General features: G+C 41.2%; 1 protein-coding gene across 1 annotated transcript in view; it reads right to left on the reverse strand.

The window, feature by feature from the left end:
• CACNA2D3 (calcium voltage-gated channel auxiliary subunit alpha2delta 3) overlaps positions 1-23,992 on the reverse strand; it is an 839,655-nt gene that overhangs the window by 406,929 nt on the left and 408,734 nt on the right. The window contains exons 6-8 of the mRNA XM_061129193.1: positions 13,472-13,603; positions 7,691-7,751; positions 7,446-7,596 (exon numbers count right to left, since the gene is read on the reverse strand). Coding sequence (XP_060985176.1) covers positions 7,446-7,596; positions 7,691-7,751; positions 13,472-13,603 — 344 coding nt within the window. The remainder of the gene's footprint in view (positions 1-7,445; positions 7,597-7,690; positions 7,752-13,471; positions 13,604-23,992) is intronic.

A 23,992-nucleotide genomic window follows, 5' to 3' on the forward strand; every position in this document is an offset into this window, starting at 1 on the left:
TCCTGGTTGCATCCATACCCAACACATACAAACCCAAAATCTTGAAGCTCATGTGGGAAGAAAACCTGTCTTCCTCACCTACCAAAGCAGCCCCAGTACTTAACTCATAGCACTCAACAGCATTTGCTAAATAAATAAATAACCAGAACAAAGAAATGAAAGGCAAAATTAAAGATTCCTGATGGAAAAGATTAGAAACAAAGCCTAAAGAAGAAAAAAACTTGACACAAAGACAAAAAAATAAATTAAATAATATGATGAGAATCTCTAGCCTCTTCAAAAAACAGACGATAAAAATGCAAAGGAAGTAAATCGGTACATTTTAGAGAATCCTAAGTGGCACAAAACAAAAACCAAAAAAGCATAGAGTTAAAATACTGGCATGATTATACAATGCAAGAAAGTGATGCAGAACTGCTGGAACTCTATTAAATACTTTTATGGCTTTATTGATGCACTTTTGATTAAATAACCTTTAGAATGAAAATGTGTAGAGATTATGTAATGAAGCAGATGAACCCACAATATTTTCACCAACGCAAGGCATCCCAGGGATCTTTTGCATTACAAAAGCTTCTTGTGTAATCTGAAACACAACTGGACATAATTAGCAATACAGAACAAATGAGCGCCGAAAGAAAATACCATCCTTATACTTTTAATACGGAATCGATTACTTTAAAAAGCAAATCCACAGCAGGCAAAGCACGGGAGAAACAGCTCTGAAGAAAATCTGCAAATTAAAACCAGGGCACCAGAAAGTTCTGAATTGAACTAACAAATGACGCTCTTCTCTATTCAACTCTGCACAAACCGGCCTACAGGAGGCATTTAAATTGATTTAACAATATCAGCCCAGTTAATACTGTGTTCATCTAATGCATGGCTTAGGCTTCTGTAAAATCATTTTTCAAATTTCAGCATGGAACAGAATTAGCACTCTCATTTTTATGATAATATTGTTAATTTAATGCATGGCTTGGAGTTAGACTTCAAAGTGAATCAGAAAACTATGGCTTTTCTCTTGTCAGAAACATCTCTTTTCATGCACCAGTGGTTTGACCTTAAATTTTAACTTCAACTGCACAAAATCACTCTCATATTTCAACAATTTTTTCATAATTTAATCATTTAGTTCATTGATCTTAGAAGGATTTTGCAATATCCTGCTCAGGAAAACTAAAACAAGTTTTAGCATTATCTTTTCATTTTTATTCTCTGGAATGATCTGGAAAGAAATTTTCAGTATAACATAGATGCAGTTAGCAATGAAGGTAATACAAACATGAAAATATAAAATGGCTGGAATGGGCAAGGAAAATCTTTTCCACTATTTAAATTCCCTTCCTCCCTTCCCCATTATGGCACTGAAAATCAAATGGCAAGGATAAATTAGAATTGAACAAAAAGTCTATAAAGTACAAAACCTTCCAACATTATTAAGATTGTATTTTTTTACTTTCTCCCCAGAGGTTTGTGACATTGTACAGGAGACAAGGATCAAGACCACCCTCAAGGAAAAGAAATGCAAAAAGGCAAAATGGTTGTCTGAGGAGGGCTTATAAATAGCTATAAATAAAAGAGAAGTGAAAAGCAAAGGAGAAAACGAAAGATATACCCATTTCAATACAGAGTTTCAAAGAATACCAAGGAGAGATAAGAAAGCCTTCCTCAGTGATTAATGCAAAGAAATAGAGGAAAACAGTAGAAAAGGAAAGTCTAGAGATATCTTCAGGAAAATTAGAGATACCAAGGGAACATTGCATGAAAAGATGGGCACAATAAAGGACAGAAGTGGTATAGACCTAACAGAAGCAGAAGATATTAAGAAGAGGTGGCAAGAATACACAGAAGAACTGTACAAAAAAGATCTTCATGACCCAGGTAATCACGATGGTGTGATCACCAACCTAGAGCCACATATCCTGGAATGTGAAGTCAAGTGGGCATTAGGAAGCATCACTGTGAACAAAGCTAGTGGAGGTGATAGAATTCCAGTTGAGCTATTTCAAATCCTGAAAGATGATGCTGTGAAAGTGCTGCACTCAATATGCCACCAAATTTGGAAAATTCGGCAGTGGCCACAGAACTGGAAAAGGTCAGTTTTCACTCCAATCCCAAAGGAAGGCAATGCCAAAGAATGCCCAAACTACTGCACAATTGCACTCATCTCACATGTTAGTAATGCTCAAAATTCTCCAAGCCAGGCTTCAACAGTTCCACATGAACTGTGAACTTCCAGATGTTCAAGCTGGATTTAGAAAATGCAGAGGAACAAGAGATCAAATTGCCAACATCTGTTGGATCATTGCAAAAGCAAGACAGTTCCAGAAAAATATCTACTTCTGCTTTATTGACTACGCCAAAGCCTTCAACTGCGTGGATCACAAAAAACTGTGGCAAATTCTTCAGGAGATGGGCATACCAGACCACTTGACCTGCCTCTTGAGAAATATGTATACAGGGCAGGAAGCAACAGTTAGAACTGGACATGGAACAACAGACTGGTTCCAAATAGGGAAAGGAGCACACCAAGGCTGTATATTGTCACCCTGCTTATTTAACTTATATGCAGAGTACATCATGAGAAATTCTGGGTTTGATGAAGCACAAGCTGGAATCAAGATTGCCGGGAGAAATATCAATAACCTCAGATATGCAGATGACACCATCCTTATGGCAAAAAACGAAGAAGAACTAAACAACCTCTTGATGAAAGTGAAAGAGGAGACTGAAAAAGTTGGCTTAAAGCTAAACATTCAGAAAACTAAGATCCTGGCATCTGGTCTTATCACTTCATGGCAAATAGATGGGGAAATAGTGGAAACAGTGACAGACTTTATTTTCTTGGGCTCCAAAATCACTGCAGATGGTGACTGCAGCCATGAAATTAAAAGACGCTTGCTCCTTGGAAGAAAAGCTACGACCAACCTAGACAGCATATTAAAAAACAGAGACACAACCTTGCCAACAAAGGTCCGACTAGTCAAGGCTATGGTTTTTCCAGTAGTCATGTATGGATGTGAAAGATGGACTGTGAAGAAAGCTGAGCACTGAAGAATTCATGCTTTTGAACTGTGATGTTGGAGAAGACTCTTGAGAGTCGCTTGGACTGCAAGAAGATCCAACCAGTCCATCCTAAAGGAAATCAGTCCTGAATATTCACTGGAAGGACTGATGCTGAAGCTGAAACTCCAATACTTTGGCCACCTGATGCAAAGAGCTGCCTCATTGGAAAAGACCCTGATGCTGGGAAAGATTGAAGGCGGGAGGAGAAGGGGACGACAGAGGATGAGATGGTTGGATGGCATCACTGACTCAACGAACATGAGTTTGAGTAAGCTCCAGGAGTTGGCGATGGATAGGGAGGCCTGGCGTGCTGCAGTCCATGCAGTTGCAAAGAGTCGGACATGACTGATCAACTGAACCAAACTGAACTGAAAACACTGAAAAGTCTTCTCAAACATCTACCCAGCAAGCAAGAGAAAATTGACAGTGTAGTGAAGGGTGAAATGATAATGTCCCTTCCTATAAATGGAATCCAGTCAACAAGAACAATGCACTCAAACAGATTTGGAGGGCATCCTGATGGAGTTTCAAATATCACAGCCCCCTATACTCATAAGAGCCTGCAACGGCGTCTTCCTCTAGACAGCCAAGTGACCACTTTAGACAGACAAAGGAAAAACATACAACATACTACTAGAGCAATTCTGCCACTGTAAAAATTGGAAAAAGAGATAGAGGAATAAATCACCACACAATTTGTCAAGGTAAAACTGGTGAAACACATTTAGGGTTGGAAGAGGTGATTTAAGGACATGCAAATGAAGACTTGCCAATTATAAATCTAGTGATTAGGACCCTCAAAATACTGTTGTTATGGACTGAATGTTTGTGTCCTCCACTTAATTCATATGTTGAAGCCCTTTAATCCACAGTGTGATGGTATTAGAAGATAGGACCAGTGGGAGATATTATTATGGCCATATATAATATATAATTACAGTTAGATGAGGTCAGGAAGGTAGCACTCTTGTGATGTGACTGTGCCCTGATAAGAGGAGATATGAGAGAGCTTGCCCTCTTTCTCTTTCTTTCTGCATAAGCATAGAGAGATAAGGCCATATGCGCAGACCAGAAAGTGGCTATGTGCAAGCAAGAAAGAGAATTTTCATCAGAAACTGTCTTGCCAGACCTTGATTTTAAACTTTCTAGCCTCTGTAACTGGGAGAAAATAAATTAATGTTGTTTGAGCCTCTCAATATTTGGTATTTAGTTATGTCAGATGAAGCTGACAATACAGTTTCTAAGTATGTAAATATTATACCCTACTTAGTGGACATTCTGATAATTCCTAACTCTGTGCAGACCCTCCTTCAGTGAAGCAATTTAAGTTGCAAAGTTTATTCAACAGAAGCATACCCAGTCTTACAAAAATACATGCATGAGTCCATGGATTGTAGCACTCTTATGTAGAAAAGAGATTAGTAACTGTATAGTGTCCAACAAAGGGGGACTGGTTAAAAAATTAAGGCAAACTATAGAGGCTGCACGCATGGGGTTGCAGAGAGTTGGACACGACTGAGCGACTTCACTTTCACTTTTCACTTTCATGCATTGGAGAAGGAAATGGCAACCCACTCCAGTGTTCTTGCCTGGAGAATCCCAGGGACGGGGAAGCCTGGTGGGCTGCTGTCTATGGGGTCGCACAGAGTTGGACACGACTGAAGCAACTTAGCAGCAGCAGAAGCAGCACAGAAGATGGGATTCTCTGTTCTGCAGATACACTTGATACAATATGAGTATAGAAGCAAGTTGCTGAATATTCTGTAAAATAGGATTCGATTTTTGTGGGAAAAATATGTGTTCATATATACAGAAAAATTTGGAAGAATATGTGCCAAAGGAAAGGGAATGGGAACATTACAGAGTTGTTTAAAATTTTTATATATGTCGCCTACATTAAAAGCAATCAGTGTGTTAAGAGTTACTACTAATTAGTGGTTCCTTTTATGACCTCAGGCTTTTAAAATAAATTTGAACATATTTGATCCATCCCCTTATCCATTAAGGGAACAGAGTTCATAATTTTACTATAGAGTCTTCAAATAAAAAAAGTTCAGAGAATCCTTATAGATGTCAAAATAATTACGCAAATAGTCTTGAAGCTGATCATTTATGTAGAAAACTAATAAACAGATGTACAGTGAGGGTTAATGGGCCCTCTAATGGGTTTCTTTATAAAAGGGACCAATTTGGGGTAAAAAAAATAATTTTTTTCCTTAACTGTTCTATAATAACTGGCATGTCTACTTTTAATTATCTTAATCACCCTCTCTTCATTATTGAGCTGACACTGTTTGTATATCTTAATGAACTTACAGAGATTATTTCAATCGATTGGTTTTGTGAACAGAACAATAAATCCTGACTGATAAAGGATTCACAATGTAATTAGTTAGCTCTTCTTATTATGCAAATTTCTGATACTTCTGTAATGAGTAATTAAAGATTAATAAGAAAGATAGTCTGAAATTAGCTGCTTCTTATCTGTAAATGCTTCAGGATGTGTGAGGATCAGGCCACGTCTGCATATTAACAATGAGACTGGTAACCAAAGTAACTTTTCTTGATTTGGAACCCCAAAGTTCCATCTAAAAAAATCTTCAAAGAGCTGTTCCTGAGGCCACACAGTTTCACAGTAAGACGGCTGAGTGGTTCAACAGCACTGTCTTCATTTCTGCTCAGGAAAGAGGATGTGGGGAACCTGGGCAGTTTCTGAGTCTTCACTGTGTCATCTCCTGGTACCTCTGTCTCCATGTCAAGCAATATAGAACTGGGGTGAAGATCCAATGACATCATCTACATGGGGACACTTAGCAGTGGTACTCCATGGAAAGAAAATGCTGATATAACTCATTCAATAAGGATGTAAACTACCATTTGCCAGGTACTGTCCTGGGCACCAGGGACAGTTGAATGAATAAATAAGACTAGACTCTGGTCACATGGAATTTATTATTCTCTTTCTTTTCCTTTTCAGGGTTTTTTAAAATCTGAAGCTATTAAATCATGGTGCCCTGTTGTCGTGCCTTTGTGCTCCAAGTCTCATCAGAAGCTAATCAAGCAATCCCTTCTGCAAGCCCAGAGTCACTTCAACACCTGTGCCCTCTGGCCGGCAAATAAGAATGGATGTCATGCCCATGCAGAAGACTGCCCAGAAATAGGGTTCTTTGATGACACACTCTGCTCAGAGGCCCAGAGAAGCCATACAGACACAGCAATAGTACTCTCGGGAGCATGCCCTCGCCGCTCATTCTTCAAATAGCAGCCCTTCTTTAATACCCTACCACTGGCTTCCCGTGCACCAGTTCAGGTTATGTTGGCAGGGACCCTGTAGACAATGAGACTGCACCTGCCACAGCTGCAGGTTGAGGTGCGGACTCAAGTGGTTCATCCCAAGACATGCCATTGTGTGTGGCAAAATTAGGATTCAATATTAAGTCCCAACTCTGAAGCCAAGCTCTGTCCCCCTTACCACATTGCCTCCACTGCCTGCTGCATCCACTCCGTGTCCCAGAGAGAGATGATTAAGCAAAGCACAGGTAACCACCACACAGGAGCACGGAGCTAAGTATTCAAGTAAAAGAATCAGGCTCATGTGGCTATCATCTTTGGAAAAGAGTTGGAGGGAAATAAGGGTGTATATATATGACCCTTAAAAAGACTCATACCAGAGAATTGAGGAGAAGAGGAAAAATAACTGGAGATGGACTCCTGAATCAATGCTCCTGCCCAGGCAGCATGTTCCTAACTGGGCTCGCTTCCCAGATCTCTCACTTTTCAGCTACCAAGATACAGACACTTTCAATCCCTGCAATTTCACCTGAGAAAATGTCAAAACCACCCCCTACTCCTAGAGCCCCTGTGAGGAATGAGGATAATGCAAATATGAAACGTAAGCAAATGGCACACAGTAGGCACTTAATAAGTACCATTTTTGCTTCTGAAGCTAAGATGGAGTACTCTCTGAGCCTTACCCTGCTCTCTGCATTTTCAATATCTTATCATCATGATTGCTATCACTGTCATCACACAAACCTAGCTTAAAATTAATTTCCATATAAGAAAATCTAGTAGTTTAAGGAAAATCTCACTAAGTCTTATTCCCCAAGGTTCTAAAAGGTTTGGTTCCCAAATCTGGTGCTACTCTTCCAGATGACAGTGCCTGAGTGCCAGGTGAGAAAAAATGTGCCCAACTGCTTTCCCAGACCCCAAAACCCTTCCAATATCATGATTCAGTGAACTCACATGGGACTAACGGGCCCTCGTCCTAGGGCATCTAATGTTGTGTAACAAAAGCAATAAGAATGTTAACTGCTTGCTGCTAAAAGATCACGAGAACTCAAAGTGCAAAGAAAGCACAAAACAGCTGCACTCACAGCAATTATGTTGAAGAAGTCGTCATCCCCCAGCGTATCCAAAATAGACGAGACTGTTTGCTTTGCAATCGTCATACGGAGCCCTTTCATGCTGCCACTGACATCCACTAAAATGACCACATCTTTTGGAGAAGTCGCTGCCTGGATGTACCTATGTCCAAGGAAAATTAAGCAAAAATGAATTCTGAATCTCTCTGCAAATGTTCTCTTTTAAAAAATAACTAAGAGGCTTGACCATTTCCTACCATTTTCGGTTCCTGCAGTCAAAGGCAATGACTCCGTTCTCATCTGGTTCCCATTTAATCCCTAGAAGAAAAATGGAGTTATGAGAAACCCAGAAACTTCAAATATTTATTCATAGCATTTCAAGGCTGTTCTGCTCTGCTGATTGAATGAACAGGGTGAAAAATCACATGCAAAGACCAATCCTGGGGCTCATCACATGCTCCATCACCAACTCTGGGAAGGTGCTTTAGGGCTGGAACACCATAGCAAACACGGCCTCAGCTCAGCTGCTCCAGGATCTGCTAGGGAGTGGTGACATCTTTAGTAACCCGCTGTCCATCAAGAAAGGACATGACTGCAGCTCCTTCCTAAGGCTAGTTAAAGTTTGCCAAGGCCATTTCTCACTGTTCTACAAGTTGCTGGACGTGGCTGCATTGTTTGTAGATCTCTGGGCAGAGTCATGCCCTGTTCCTGGACCCAGATAGGTAATGTTTACAGCATGGTGGGGGCGGGGGCATTAGAAAGTATTCAGTACGTTTCCATCTCAGAATATACACAGTCTGTTCTCTTGTCAGCCCTGTTTTGGCTTGGCCTTCTACATTGAAATGAAATAAAATGGCCCTAATTATGCTGCATAATAAAAGTTGAATTTCAGTCTTTGAAGCCTGGGGGGTTTTCCCCATACATAAAATGGGATCCAACATCCTCAGCCTTGTGGCTTGCAGGCTGGTCGGGATATATCCAAACTTCACATTCTCTATTTAAAACCTAGTTTTTAAGAATAAACTTTAATTTAAAAAGAAAAGTGTTTGTTGCCTAAAAGTAAGATAGAAAATCCTTGTTTTCAACCATCAGTGTTGCTCAGGGATGGAGGATTTTGCAGTTAAGAAAATAAACAAATAAAAATTATTTTCACAGGAGAAAGGCCTGAGACTGTAGTATTGAGATTCTCCTTTCCAATTAATAAGTGCCAGTTCTCTGGACCACATTGGGCTGATAATAGGTATGTGCTTAAGAAAACACTGCTAAATCATTTCAGAAATAACTATGAGATAGAAGTTTGTAAACTGAAGAGTCATTTTGTTCTGTTCTCCTTATATCTACATCTCCCTCCCATAAATGGACCTAATTTAAAGATTCTCTATAACAAATCAGAAAATAGAAGTAAGAGAAGCCACTGCCAATTGAAGGTTATTAGGTAATGAAGATAAAATAGAAGTGACATGATAGTGTACACTATAGGAGAAGAATATAGTTTATTTTAAAAACATCTGATACACTGCATTTGTATAAAGCCAAGTATAGCTAGGTTGACTGTCTTGACACATAAAATGAAATTATATCCATAGGGAGGCTAAGTAATACTCCAATGTATAACTACACCAAGAACTGGCTTGAGTCCAAATAAAGAAAATTATTTTTAACGTGTTGACCCATAGTAGACATTCAGTGGACATTCCTTGAATTGAACTGTGGCCAGTGTTCTTAGACCATAACCCTACCTGCTCATCCTCCACCTCACCCTCCTCTGCCACTCTTCCTTCATCACAGCCTCATCACTGTGTGCTCCGCTGGAGAAGAAACATGCAATTCCGTTTTACTGCCCCAGCACTCAGGCCAGGGCCTAGGGGAAAGTAATTAGTGATACTCTATATTCTCCTTTTGGACTGAGATCCTGTCCCAGAAAATGGGCTTGTAATTCCACACAATGCTGAAACTTGGTGCTTTTCAAAAAGGCTCTGGGGAAGAATCTTTACTTGCCTCTTCTTAGCTTCCGGCAGATCCCAGGAACACTTGGTGTTCCCTGACTTGTAGCTGCATCATTCCGATTTCTTCTTCTGTCTTCACATGGCCGTCTTCTTTCTGTGTCTGTGTGCCCTCCCTCTCTCATAAGGACACTTGCCACATGGGATTAATGCTTACCCAGTAGGATCACTTCCCAACTATATTAGATCTGCAAAGATCCTATTTCCAAGAAAGGTAACAACTGAGGCTCCAGGGGCACATGAATTTAGAGGGACACTATTTAACCCACTACACGTAAAATATGTAGGACCTGTAAAATAAACGTGAGGAGTGGCCACAGGGCAAAGAAGATTATCCCAGGCAGAGAGAACCACGTCTGCCAAAGTCTGAGAATAGCATGTAGAGTTCAAGGAGCCACAGGAAGGCTGGTGTGGCTGTGCAGAGAGGTGTCTACACTGAGGAATGGGCTGGGTGACAGTGGGGACCAGGAGGTACAGGCTTTTCCTGGCTAGGAAAGGAGATATGATATTGACATGAGTACCTCAACACAACTCTCCACACAGCTGCCCTGATGTCACAACAAAGATAATATCTCGACTCAAATCAGGGCTAGATGGGCTCTGAAGGATGATCTTACTTACACTTGACCTTTGGGCCCAGATCTTCATTTCATGGCAGGGACTCCAAGGCTCTCAAAGTTTAACAGGTTTTCCTGAGATTTCCAGCCAGGACTACTACTTGATCTCCCAAATTCCATGCCACCATTCTCTACCTTACACAAGCAGTGTAAGGCAGTTCCATAAGAATTTACTGGATGTTAGCAAGAGTTAAGTGAATAAAAGTAAAACTGGTTTCTACACCATGGGAGGAACATCTGAGGGTCTTTAATCTGCTTAAATTCATTTTCAACCTCTGCTGCTGGGACAGCAAGAGGCAGCAGTTACCAAATTAATTCGAATATTGAGCCCTTCTGTTCCCAAGAATCTCATAACAAAATGTTTTAGGAGACAAACTTCAGGAAACCCTGTCCCAGATGGTACTACCTCTCCTAGGATATTTCAACATTTTAGTGTATTTTTTGTACACAGCAATATTTTTAAAATGTTCAAGTAATCAAATTCTCTTCAGAGAAATAATAGGTGGTTCATCTTACATCTTTGAGATCCAGGGAACTATCACTTAACCAAGAAGCACCCCTAGGAACCACAAAATTTCTGGAAGTGTCAATATGCCTATGAGATCCCACCCAGGCTGGCTGGGGCATGCATCTCAAGATAGAAGGAATAGTGCCGTTCAGCAGCAGATTTCACTGCCATGCAGCCTTCTCTCTGTGGCACTCCAGACTTCATGGCCAGCCTCAGTGATGCCTAGCCTACCTTCCTCAGCTTTTATAGGACTATGTCCCTAGAATATTCAGTATATCCATAGGAGAAACTGAAAATAATGTTGAAACCTCTTCAGCAGATTCAATGCTCAAATCTGATTTAATGTTAAAATATTGTGCAATATTCCAATATCCTATTGTTTGTCTCCCAAAGGTATTATAAACTAACACTGGAGGGAAATTAATTTCATCTAACACAACATAGTCTTCCTGCCACATGAAAATGAAGAGTAGGGCAAACAGGGCAGAGCCTAACTCGGGCATCCTCAAAGGTCAGAAGGTTCAATAAATGTGTTCCCTGCTGGAACAGGTTGGAACTGAGTCTCTTTCACTGGTAACCAAAATCTCTGATGAATGCATTTCCCCACAAGAGGGAGCTTCATGGGGGCAGTGACTTTCCCTCCTTAGGTCACCATTTTATCCTCAGGGCCTCACATGGGGCTTAGAACAAAGTAAGAACTCAGGACACACTTTTGTAAGAATGAAGAAACATCCTTTCTGCCTAAGGGCAAGTACATTTACCACTGATTCATTCTATTGTACCACTCTAAACAGGAAAAGAAGCATCCTAAAAAGAAAAAAGGATCTTAGATTTTAAAAGAAAGAAAAAAACATGGATCCTTCATCTAATAATCATTTTACGTCCAGGAGACAAGAGGTGTACTCTGTTCAATACCAGGCACAGAATGAGCCCTGAGATGTATCAGGGTACTGAAGCCCTTTGGAGGACTATGACACATGTCTTTATTCACACAGAAAATATGCAGAAATTCTACAAAGTCAGAATTCTGCCACAAATGTCATAAAAGAACTGTAAGCATTTCTGCATCAATTTTTCTGATTATGACTGATAAAAATCTTGTACACAAATTAATCTCTCCTAGGAACATGAATTTGAGCAAACTCTGGGAGACAGTGGAGAACAGAGGAGCCTGGCATGCTGCAATCCATGAGGTGATAAAGAGTCGGACGTGACTTAGCCACTGAACAACATTAGATAAACCCTTTATAAGGATTTTCTTTTGTTATGGACTGAATGTTTGTGTCCAGCAACATTCATAGATTGAAGAACCCCTATTTCTGATATTAATAGATAATTGTCTTTGCAAGGCAATTAGGTTTAGATGAAGTCATGAGACTGGAGCCCCCATGATGGGATTAGTGTCCTTCCAGAAAGAGTAAGAAAAACAAGAGCTTCTTCTGTCTCCCATGTTAGGACACAGGGAGAAGCAGCCATCTGTAAACCAGAAAGAGGGGTCTCATCAAGAATTAAATATTCATCTTGGTCTTCCCAGCCTCAAAAACAATGAAAAATAAATGTCTATTGCTTAAATCGTAAACACCTAGTCTGTGGTGTTTTGTTAAGGCAGCCCAAGATGACTAATACATCTCTATTATCAAATTTCAAATTTGAAACTTTCAAATTCAGTTTGAAGACTTCCTGCTGGTGGAGACAATAGATAATCTGTGGTTTCTTCTTATTTACTCCACCTTCATTCAAATGCAGCGTTGTTAAGTTGTTCCTGTGGCTTCCTGATGGATCAGCTCCCCCACCATGCTCTATTTTCACATCTGCATTAAATTTACTCGCTGTTGAGTGTATCAGAGCAGATTGCAATTTGGTGACACTGGAACTTTAATAGACCACTGTTTATTATAATGTTATCTTTAAAAGGATGCTTATTGTTTAAATTTCTGTGAGCTCCAGGAGGAACCATGCATGCCCTGCTGAACACAGCTCTTGGGAAATGTTGACTAATCTGGCAAAGCAGGCACTCGGCAGGCAAGTCTCAGGGGACAGATGCTGTGTGCAGGGCAAACAGCTCCTGCAGGCAGAGGCTGGCAGTCTCAGAGCCTTAAAGTGAGAAGACATCAGGTGCCTAGTCTTACTTAATGAAAACATAAAAGACTCTACTTAATTGCTCCAAGATTATGCAGGGCATTTTTTTTTTTTTCCTTCTTTTAGGTTGAGCTTGTTAATTTCTACAGCTGTGATGCTGGCACAATTGCAGCCTCGAGTCCTGTTTCACAACTTGTAAGCAAAATTAAAACTTCCTTTTTTAATTACAATTTAAACCTAGCCAGCATTACATTCCTATTGCAAAGCAGAGGCCTGGGGAGGCCACTGCAGGAACACTTGTTCCAAAGTCATGGTGGATTTTTTGAGGGTGCTCTTGGTGGCACTGACATCAGTAGCGCTTTGGCCATTTCAACCTCTTCCTCTCAGCCTTGGAGTGGGGAAACCTAAGCTCAAATTTTTCTATTTCTTACATTTTTCAGTTGGAATTTAACTCAGCTGATCATGGCTTTCTCCTCTCCCTGGTAATAACAACAACGATAACAGTAATAGCAATAAAAGCAATCTCTTGCGCAGAAAGATTAAGTATGTTATGTTTCACACCCCAATTCCTCACTTTTGGTGGTGAGTCTATGAACTCCTCTATTGAGAAAGATGCTGAAATGACACATAGGTCCTTATATGGGTGTGCACACATATGCAGATGCCACACTGCATTCCTATCCTGTACTCTGTCAACAGATTTAAAATATTTGAATTTAATCTTTCACTTTCTCCTAAGGGAAGAGAAAAAAACTTTTAACCCTGAACCCTAAAGGAAAACACCACAGAATCAGTAACTTGAATTGTAATTCTCAATGCAGGGATACTCACCTGGATACTGCCTAAAAAAGCCCTTTGCACTTCCAAAGTACTGCCATATGAGACTTGGGTCACGATCAAAGTTATCTACAAAAACTTTGTTTAGGGATTCAGACCAGTAAACTCCATTGACAATTGCTGGATCTGGAGAAAAACAGAGGTGGGAGAGAGAAAGAAGAGAAATGTTATAAACCAAAGTGAAACTGAACCCGGCTGGCATTTCATATAGCTGACAGATATCACCACAGGGGCTATCCGGCAGGAAGATGAAGATGTGAAGAAAGTTAGACCTCCCAAAATGGTTAGCTCCTAGGGATTGCATACATTACGGCTTCCCCATCCTGCTTGAGCCCTCCAAGCCACCCAGGAGCCTCTATTTATAACTCCTTACTTGAAAGGCACATCCCTTTTTGGGTAACTTTGAATCTGGCTGAGCAAATAGTTCCTTAGAAAGAAAGAGAGACCTTCTCAGCACTCTGTTCTGCGTTTTGGCTCCTGAGTCAGAACTCAGCATTAAAAACAGGAAAAATGTGTTTTCTGCCACTGCACTCACCTAAGTCAGCACAGTCCTGTTTCAGTTCTCTCCATCTCTAACATAAAAGTTTGTTTCAAAAATAAGCAAATTGGAATTACACAACTAAATCTCTCTACTTCTTCTGTTCAGCAGATTATGAGCTCCGTAAGGGCAGCAATCATCTTTCTTTGGTAGTCTGCTGCACACTTTTGACCAGCACATGGCAGAAACACCAGAAATGTTGGATGGATAAAGAAATGAATGGATGGATGAATAAAACAAAGGTAGTTCTCCAATTCCAGACAACTGTCTACTCTTCTGCCCTGTGAATCCATGAGTAAATCTCTTTTCCTCATCCTTAGCAGTCCAAAGATAACCCCTTGCCTTTTGTCTACAGAGGAGAATTCTGAGTGGAGACAAAGACAGAAAATAAAAAAATATTTCTTGTATACTGGTCAAAGATCATCCTCTGATCCCGCTGAGGATGCTCTTTAAATGGCCATTTTTCTTTAACCTTAGAAGGTTCTATTTCAAAATGATGAAGCACTTGGCAAAATATTGTTATAGGGGAATAGATAACTGTCCACTCCCCGTATGATGAGGGTTAGGATGAGCAGTTAAGCCAGTGTGACACAACTAGTGAGCCCAAGTTCTAGAGCCTGTGAACCTCAACTACTGAGCCAACCCGCCTAGAGCTGCACTTCACAGCAAGAGAAGCCCACACACAGTAATGAAGAGCAGTCTCAGCTCATCACAAATAGAGAAAGCCTTTGTGCAGCGAAAAAGACCCATAATGGCCAAAAAATAAAATAAATAAATCTTAAAAAAAAAAACACAAACATTGACAAAAATGGAATAATGGTCACAGGCATTGATAAAGCCATCAGTGGAGCCAGCCCATTCCCCTGGAGTCCAGCACCCTCACCAGAATTCCTGTGGGACTGTTAGGGGAAGCACACTGATTGAAACCGCCCACCCTGGCCAGGCACCATAGTAACCATTTGCATGAGTTGTTTTATGACAGGAGATCCTGATAAGGAATAAGGAACTAATAAGCCACCACCAACCGGAAGAGTTCGGGAAAGGTCAAAAGGAAACACTGCGTGTCTATCCACTTCCCAGAATCCCTCTTGCTAGCATCCATCTTGGCTGAGTGATGCGTGCGCCACCAGCAAAGACTCTGAATTAGAATGATTGGCCAAAGACTACCCGGAAATGAATCCCATCACCATAAAACCCAAGACTGAGAGCCACACGGCAGAGCAGTTCTCCTGGGTTCCCTTACCTACTGCTCTCCACCCGGGTGCCCTTTCCCAATAAAATCTCTTGCTTTGTCAGCATGTGTTTCCTCGGACAATTCATTTCCGAGTGTTAGACAAGAGCCCAGTTTCGGGCCCTGGAAGGGGTCCCCCTTCCTGCAACAGGACTGTGAATCACAGCAACCCCACTGTGGCATCCTCATTTCAAAATCCTTCCATACTTCGCAGACAGTGGGAAAGGGGACAGATTCCATCAGTCCAGTCAAGTTACACAGCAAGCCAAAAAGCAAAGCAACTCTAGAAATGCTTATATAAATGAGGTACACTGCAAGAAAGCTCACTGTTGGTACTGGCGCTCACTACTCCTCCTCCCCAGCTGCCTGCCTTTGCCAGTTGACTCCCTCTAAGAGGTTGAGGATGAGCCAAAGCTCATGATATGAGTCTGACTCAGTGGACAGACATGGCACCTTGTCTTACTGTCTCACCTCCAGCCTATCTCATTCTTTTAGACCACTTACCCAGATTAAACAGGCCATTGGGATTCTAACTTTCATCTCAAGGGTAAATACTCTCTTATAGACTATAATAAACCACATCCTAGACTAGGAGAGTGAAAACAATCAACATTTTCCTGCAAAGTAATTTTGAGTTAAGACTTTATCCTCACCATTTTGGAAAATGTGGTGCATTATTGTTCCTATCCAAGCTTGACAATAATTACTGTGACTCACTCCTTACTGTGAAAGCCACTTAAATTAATCCACAAAGGTGCAAATACAATAATGACATTGAAAAATCCACAGTTCTTTGTCTCGTCCATCAGTGACCTCAATTATAAAAACCTTCCACAAATTAGAAGCAAAAATTCCATTTCAGTAGCTCTCTGTGTTTCAACATGTTAAGGAGTTCACCATCTTCCAGTTAGACAATTTTTTCTTGAGCATGGTTTCTCTGGTGGTGGTAAAAGGCTTCCCGTGTCTCCAGGTAACCCTAGGAACCTAGTAAGATTGCTCCTCCCTCTGGGAACTGTAAGCCCCTTCAGAAATGCAAAAAGAATTGTAGTATCTGAGGATCATTTCACCCACTTCATTTGAACACCACAACTTGCACGGAAATTATGCCTCTTTAAGGGGGCTTTGGTTTTCCAAGGGTATGGTGAACAATGGGAGTAGAATCACTAAAAAAATATAGCCTAGTTAGAATAGAGGCTGTGTTACACATGTCTATATGATCAAATATTTGAAATAAGACTTCCTCGGGCTTGTGAAATAATCAGTGTATTGATTTCACAAGCCTGTTTAGCAAGTAATTTTAATAGAAGGGAAAGTCTTGAACTGCTGTCCATTGCTACAGTCATCTAAGAGATGGGAAAAAAAAAGGTAAACTGTGACATTATTAAATGGAGACTTCATCTAAATATTTAGTTTTTTTAAAGACAAGTTAAAAATGATTTTCTCAATAGCACTGACTGACAGAAAGTGAAAGTGAAGTAGCTCAAAGTAGCTCAGTGATACACATTGTACCCTGTGTACCCAGGTCCCCAGATCCTTCCACTGTCTACAGAGTAGGCGGGAACACTACATTGGGGTGCAGACTGGCAGCCTATTCAGATGTTCCCTCTCTGGGTGCTGAGCCGATTTGCTTTCTTATGGCCACCTGTAAAAGTGACAGCATCCTCCTAAGCAAGCAGCTTTACCTTGTCCCTTGTTTGTGCTTTATTTCAAAATTTGTTAAAAGTTCCCTTTGCTTCAGTTAGGGTTCTTCAGGAGTCTTAGATTAATCTGAGTTTGGGGCTTTACCTTCACCCCTAATCTATAGGGTTTAATGGACTGTATAAACTTCCTATTGCTGCTGAAAGAAAGGACCAGATATTGGGGTGGGGGTAGCAGCAGGGGCTTAAAATAACAGAAATCTACTCCAGAGGTCAAGACTCCAAAATCAAGGTGTCTGCAGGGTTGGTTCCTTCTGGAGGCTTGGCTTCCTTGCCTCCCTCCCAGCTCCTGGTGGTAGCCAGCAACCCTTGACATTTCTTGCCTAATAAATGCATCACTCCAATTTCTGCCTCCATCTTCACTTGGCCTCTGCAGGTCTGCTTCTGTATGAAATCTCTTTTTTCTTTAAGAAAACCAGTCACTGGATTTGGGGTCCACCCTAAAATTCAAGATGATCTCATCTCAAAAGTTTTAGCTTAATTACATCTGCAAAGACCCTATTTCCAAATACAGTCACATTTGCAGGATGTACCAGAAGTTAGGACTTGAACATACAGGCCACCTTTAGAGGCCACTGTTCAATCCAGTGCATGTACTCATACTCTCTTAATTCTCCTATACAACATACCCATAGTCCATGGTTGTTAATGTACAGTTTTTAACATCTGAGTTTGATACGTGCACTCTTTTATCCTAGTGAAGGATGTTTAAAGGGCTTCTCCCTTTTCCTCTTTATGGGAACAATCCAGATTTTCATGTCTGCATTATAATTTTATGAGCTTACGATTCTTCCTGACCTCTTACAATGGGTCCTACCTGTAGTGCACCAAATCAGATTCAAATCATTTCCCCTACTGTTTAGTGTTGTGTCAATACCCAGGCTCTTAGCTCAATTCAGTGAATTCCACATAACATGTTCATTTTCTCCAATGTTCCTACCCATTCTGCATCAATTTATGATTCATATTGGTCAATATCAACTCCAGGAACAGTAGTTCTTCCTCCTGTTTCCTCTACTTTCTGAAAGATTAAAATACTTTTGATGCCAGTCAAAAATTTATCAGATGTTCAGCTTTTAGTAAAACAGATTACTAGCAGATGTTTAGAGAGTAAGAGTCCCACACCACACTGATCAATTTGCAATTTGTATCTGAAAAGCATTCACATATCCCTGGTCTGTCTTTATAATGTATCATACAACCTATCAAAACTCATATTTGTAGCTTCCTTTTTTATTTTCCCTAAATAACTGCTCTCATAGGTGCTTTCCTCTCAAGCTTGCACATTGCTACATAGAGGTCACCTCATGTTGCAGATGGCTTTCTTTCTGCACACTCCCCTTACATACACACACACACACACACACACACACACATTTCCTTTCAGTTTTAGTTCTGTAAATAAGTAGCCATCACATTTCAGTTCCAAGTTCCATCTTCCTGTGTCCTGAGACGATCAGCCTCAAGTAAATTCATGTATGTACAGCACTTAGCATAACAACTGGCACATATAGAACACTCCATAAATAGTGACCATTATTTTCTCCATGTCTTAGCAAATAAATAAAGTTCTGAGACGACTCCCAACGTTCCTCCCTGTTCTCTGCAGTGTGCCTCTGGGCAGTACTGCAGTACTGGTGCAGGCATCAGCCTGGAACTCAGGCTCTAGAGTTGGAATCTCAGGTTTAAGACCTCACTCAATACTTGTGAGCTAATGGTTTGGATCTGGGACTTAACTTCCCTGAGTCTCCGTGTCTTCATCTGTAGAAAGCAGATGAGAGCAGGCCTCCCTCAAGAATTGGTGATACAAAGTCTCAGCAGCAGGAGGGCTCCAAAACTATCAGTGGGTATAGCTGCAGCTCTGTGGTGGACCCCTGGCACCCCATCCAGGGTAGTCCAACTGTCCTAGGACCACCCAGGTAAGGTTCGACCTATGTATCTTCCTCCCTTCCTCAAATTATCAGGGCCAGGCACTCTTGATGACTCTTCCATTTGTTCAGTCGATGAATATTTATTGAGCATCTACTATCTCAGGCATTCGGCACTGAAACAGACAGATGATAAAGCTAACATTTCAATCTGAGGAGGGGAGACAAGGAAAAAGATAAAAAATTCCAAATAGAAATTGGTGTGATGAAGAAAATTAAAAGGGATGGTAGACTTGAGAGTTACCTTATGTGATTAGTCAGGTGAAGAGGAGTTACTCAAATTGGGTGGTCAAAAATGACCTCTTCAAGGAGACACCTGAATGCTAAGAATGAATCAGATCAAAACCTCATTGAGAGCAAAAGCTCTCCAGGCAAAGGGAATAGCAAGTTCTGATGTTCAGAGAAAGTTCTAATGTTCTAATGTTCTATCAAGTTCTGATAGACAGAGAGCCTGATGAACTATGGACGGAGGTTCGTGACACTGTACAGTAGACAGGGATCAAAGCCATCCCCATGGAAAAGAAATGCAAAAAGGCAAAACGCTTGTCTGAGGAGGCCTTACAAATAGCTGTGAAAAGAAGTGAAAAGCAAAGGAGAAAAGGAAAGATATTCCCATTTGAATGCAGAGTTCCAAAGAATAGCAAGGAGAGATAAGAAAGCCTTCCTCAGCGATCAATGCAAAGAAACAGAGGAAAACAATAGAATGGGAAAGACTAGAGATCTCCTCAAGAAAATTAGAGATATCAAGGGAACATTTCACGTAAAGATGGGTTCAATAAAAGACAGAAATGGCATGGACCTAACAGAAGCAGAAGATATTAAGAAGAGGTGGCAAGAATACACAGAAGAGCTGTACAAAAGAGATCTTCATGACCCAGATAATCACAATGGTGTGATCACTCACCTAGAGCCAGACATTCTGGAATGTGAAGTCAAGTGGGCCTTAGGAAGGATCACTACGAACAAAGCTAGTGGAGGTGATAGAATTCCAGTTGAGCTATTTCAAATCCTGAAAGATGACGCTGTGAAAGTGCTGCACTCAATATGCCACCAAATTTGGAAAACTCGGCAGTGGCCACAGGACTGGAAAAGGTCAGTTTTCATTCCAATCCCAAAGAAAGGCAATCCCAACGAGTGCTCAAACTACTGCACAATTGCACTCATCTCACACGCTAATAAAGTAATGCTCAAAATTCTCCAAGCCAGGCTTCAGCAATACATGAACCATGAACTTCCAGATGTTCAAGCTGGTTTTAGCAAAGGCAGAGGAACCAAAGATCAAATTGCCAACATCCGCTGGATCATCAAAAAAGCAAGAGAGTTCTAGAAAAACATCTATTTCTGCTTTATTGATTATGCCAAAGCCTTCAACTGCGTGGATCACAATAAACTGGAAAATTCTGAAAGAGATGGGAATACCAGACCACCTGACCTGTCTCTTGAGAAACCCGTATGCAGGTCAGGAAGCAACAGTTAGAACGGGACATGGAACAACAGACTGGTTCCAAATAGGAAAAGGAGTACGTCAAGGCTGTATATTGTCACCCTGTTTATTTAACTTATATGCAGAGTACATCATGAGAAACGCTGGGCTGGAAGAAGCACAAGCTGGAATCAAGATTGTTGGGAGAAATATCAATAACCTCAGATATGCAGATGACACCACCCTTATGGCAGAAAGTAAAGAGGAACTAAAAAGCCTCTTGATGAAAGTGAAAGAGGAGAGTGAAAAAGTTGGCTTAAAGCTCAACATTCAGAAAATTAAGATCCTGGCATCTGGTGCCATCATTTCATGGGAAATAGATGGGGAAACAGTGGAAACAGTGTCAGACTTTATTTTGGGGGGCTCCAAAATCACTACAGATCGTGATTGCAGTCATGAAATTAAAAGACGCTTACTCCTTGGAAGGAAAGTTATGACCAACCTAGATAGCATGTTAAAAAGCAGAGACATTACTTTGCCAACAAAGGTCCATCTAGTCAAGGCTATGGTTTTTCCCGTGGTCATGTATAGATGTGAGAGTTGGACTGTGAAGAAAGCTGAGCGCCGAAAAATTGATGCTTTTGAACTGTGGTGTTGGAGAAGACTCTTGAGAGTCCCTTGGACTGCAAGGAGATCCAACCAGTCCATCCTAAAGGAGTTCAGTCTTGGGTGTTCACTGGAAGGACTGATGCTAACGCTGAAACTCCAGTACTTTGGCCACCTCATGCGAAAAGTTGACTCACTGGAAAAGACTCTGATGCTGGGAGGGATTGGTGGGCAGGAGGAGAAGGGGACGACAGAGGATGAGATGATTGGATGGCATCACCGACTTGATGGACATGGGTTTGAGTGGACTCTGGGAGTTGGTGATGGACAGGGAGGCCTGGCGTGCTGCGATTCATGGGGTCACAAAGAGTCGGACACAACTGAGCGACTGAACTGAACTGAATGTTCAGGGCAGAGAAGAAGCCTGTGTCTTGGGGAGCAAAACAATAAAGCTAGGAGTGTTGCTGGAGACTTGTGAGCAAAAATGAGAGTACAGGATGGGATGGGAGAGGTGGGCAGGGTGTGGTGAGGATTTCACTAGCTTGGTAAAAGTTTTCTGCCAATTATACATTTTCTAACAGATATAATCTGTGCACCACCAGTGCCAAGGCCCATCACGCTTTATTTGTGGTTCCAAAATCAAATTTATTTTCTTCTAAAATCTATAGCCAGCATAGCCTTCTTCCTTTTTTCCAGGACACACCCTTCCAGCAATCAGGATCTTTATGGATGCCTTACTATTTGAGTTTCCTCTCCAGACCTCAAAGTTACCTGATACTCCCGCCATCCTTTTTTTCAGTATCATTTATTCTACAGTGAATCGGCAGTACTGTGTGAAACTTGCCATTTTCTACCACAAAATAAGTGTCCATTTCTAGAGAATCTGTGCATACACGAATAGTTAGAATTACAAACAACTGTTACCCAAAAGCCATTGTTAAAAGGGAAAGGACTGAATTCATGTTCAACTGTGTTTCTAAAGTATGGCCCTTCTAAAGAAGGTATTTATTTCCTGCCTTGAACAAGCTGGAGGAAGGATTTTGGACTTTCCTAAAGGTCTTTGAAGGTGTGTGACTCCTGGATATGAAATTATGCCAGCACAGGAACTGCTAGGGACACAGTCCACACAGCCTTCCTTAGCACTGCATGCTGGACCAGATTCAAGAGGAGAATGGCTGGAGAGGTTTCATGTCTCCCATTTCAGCAAGCAAATGGCATCTCTGGTTCATTCTAAATAGATAAGAGATTAAATAATGAATACTTTTGATGCTAATTATCAAGCACTTAATATGTACTGGAAAAGAGCCCTTAATGTGTGTTGAATTATAAAATAGATTTATTAGCCAAACATTTATCCTTCCTCTAAAACTTAGATGTGTTACAATATTAAATGCAGCCTGCTTTTCACAAATCTGGAGGTATTTTCTGGCAGTCCTGGGATGAGATGGATAAGGAAGACTCACAGTCCAGGGCTGAACCATCTGGATGGAGTTGGGGAGCAAAATAAGCAGGGAACGCACCTACCAGTTTGGCAAAACCTAAACTCCAGACTCGCAGTCTGTTGTCCTGCTGGACTTCAGGGCTCATTCCCCAGTCGGATTTCACATTAGTGACTGAAATTGTTTGTTAGGATTTTTTGCCCTAAATATAGCAACTTTAAATAGTCCTCCTTTAACATACTTAAATTTTTGTGGAGAAATTTGTGTTTCTTCCTCCTTGTCACTTTTTATCCCCCCTGGAATAAACCATTCCCAAGTCTTTGTCAGAGATACAAAGAAAAAGCAAATTATGAAATAGAAATATTATAAGATAGAAATCAAAACAACGATGATAATGACAGCAGCAGAGACTGCCAGGTCTGGAACATCTATAACGTGCCACGCACTATGCTGGACAGTTACAAACTCTTTCTAGTTCCATATTAAAGATAAGGAAACTGATTCTGAGAGTCCTGAAGTCCACTGTCTCAGTATATCACCTGCCCAAGGTAGGGATCAGCTAAATTCCATGTTGTGTCGAAGCCATTAAATGGAAGAAGAGTGGAAAGAGGCCTTGAACTCTATTTACTACCCACCAGACAGTATGAGGTAGAGAGGAAAGGTAGCATGAGAGGTGCAGGCTAGACACCAGGTCACACTGAGGCGCAGAGCAGACTGCCAGCCCCCAGCAATCACCAAATAAGTGAAGTCAGGGGGAGTTCCTACGAGGGGGCTGGGGTCAAGCTTTCTTGGGGGCCCTGACAAAATATCATCACACCTAGTGCTCCAGGCATGTGAGAGAGCTGAAAAGGACATGGTGGATGAAGATAAGGTAGAGTTCATCTGCAAGGGTCCTTCAACGTTTCCCCTTGGGGCCTCTGCTGCAGAGCCACAGTGAAGCTCTTTCAACCCCATCAGCATTTGGATTTGGGGCCTGCTTGCAGAGGGGATGTTTACAAGGCATAAAATCTTAGATAAGACACTCTAGAGTGAAGATAAGCATATCTTGTGGGGCTTTGGATTCTAAAGTGGCATCTGATAAACTGTAGTTAAGCTGGTATCATCAATGTAAAACACCTCATTTGATATGTGATCTTGTCCCATTAACTAAGTCTCCCTTGAGGCCTCTAACAAAAAGCTGAAGATTTGCTCTGATTGGAAAGGGAAAAAAACTCACCTCAGGTTCAGACACAGGGTGAACACTGTCACCCATTTCCCACCAACAAGTACTAGCTAACGCCAGCCTTGCAAGAGCCTTGCTGCAGCTCCCTAGACCTTGGCATCCTGCTTGCAAATCTGTGCTGAATTCCAAGGCCAGATTGTACAGCCTGACCCAGAAGTTTCAGTAGTTTCTGCTAATCCATCAGTCAGAGACTACATCTCACTGCCCAGTGCTCTGAGATGCTCTGGCAGGGCCCAGGAGCCCTTTCCAAATCCAGTTCCCCTTCAGCTCCCAACATATACCCACACCCCCATCCTGAACAATCTTACTGATGCTTTTTCTCTTGTTACATTTATAGAAGCTGTTCCTACTGCCATTGGACAACCCATTTAAAGGGTATAAGTCATGTCATATTTTCTAACATTCTCCAAAGCATTTAGCTCCTATACTGG

The sequence above is a fragment of the Dama dama genome, chromosome 24 (assembly GCF_033118175.1).
Source record: "Dama dama isolate Ldn47 chromosome 24, ASM3311817v1, whole genome shotgun sequence".
NCBI lineage: Eukaryota > Metazoa > Chordata > Mammalia > Artiodactyla > Cervidae > Dama > Dama dama.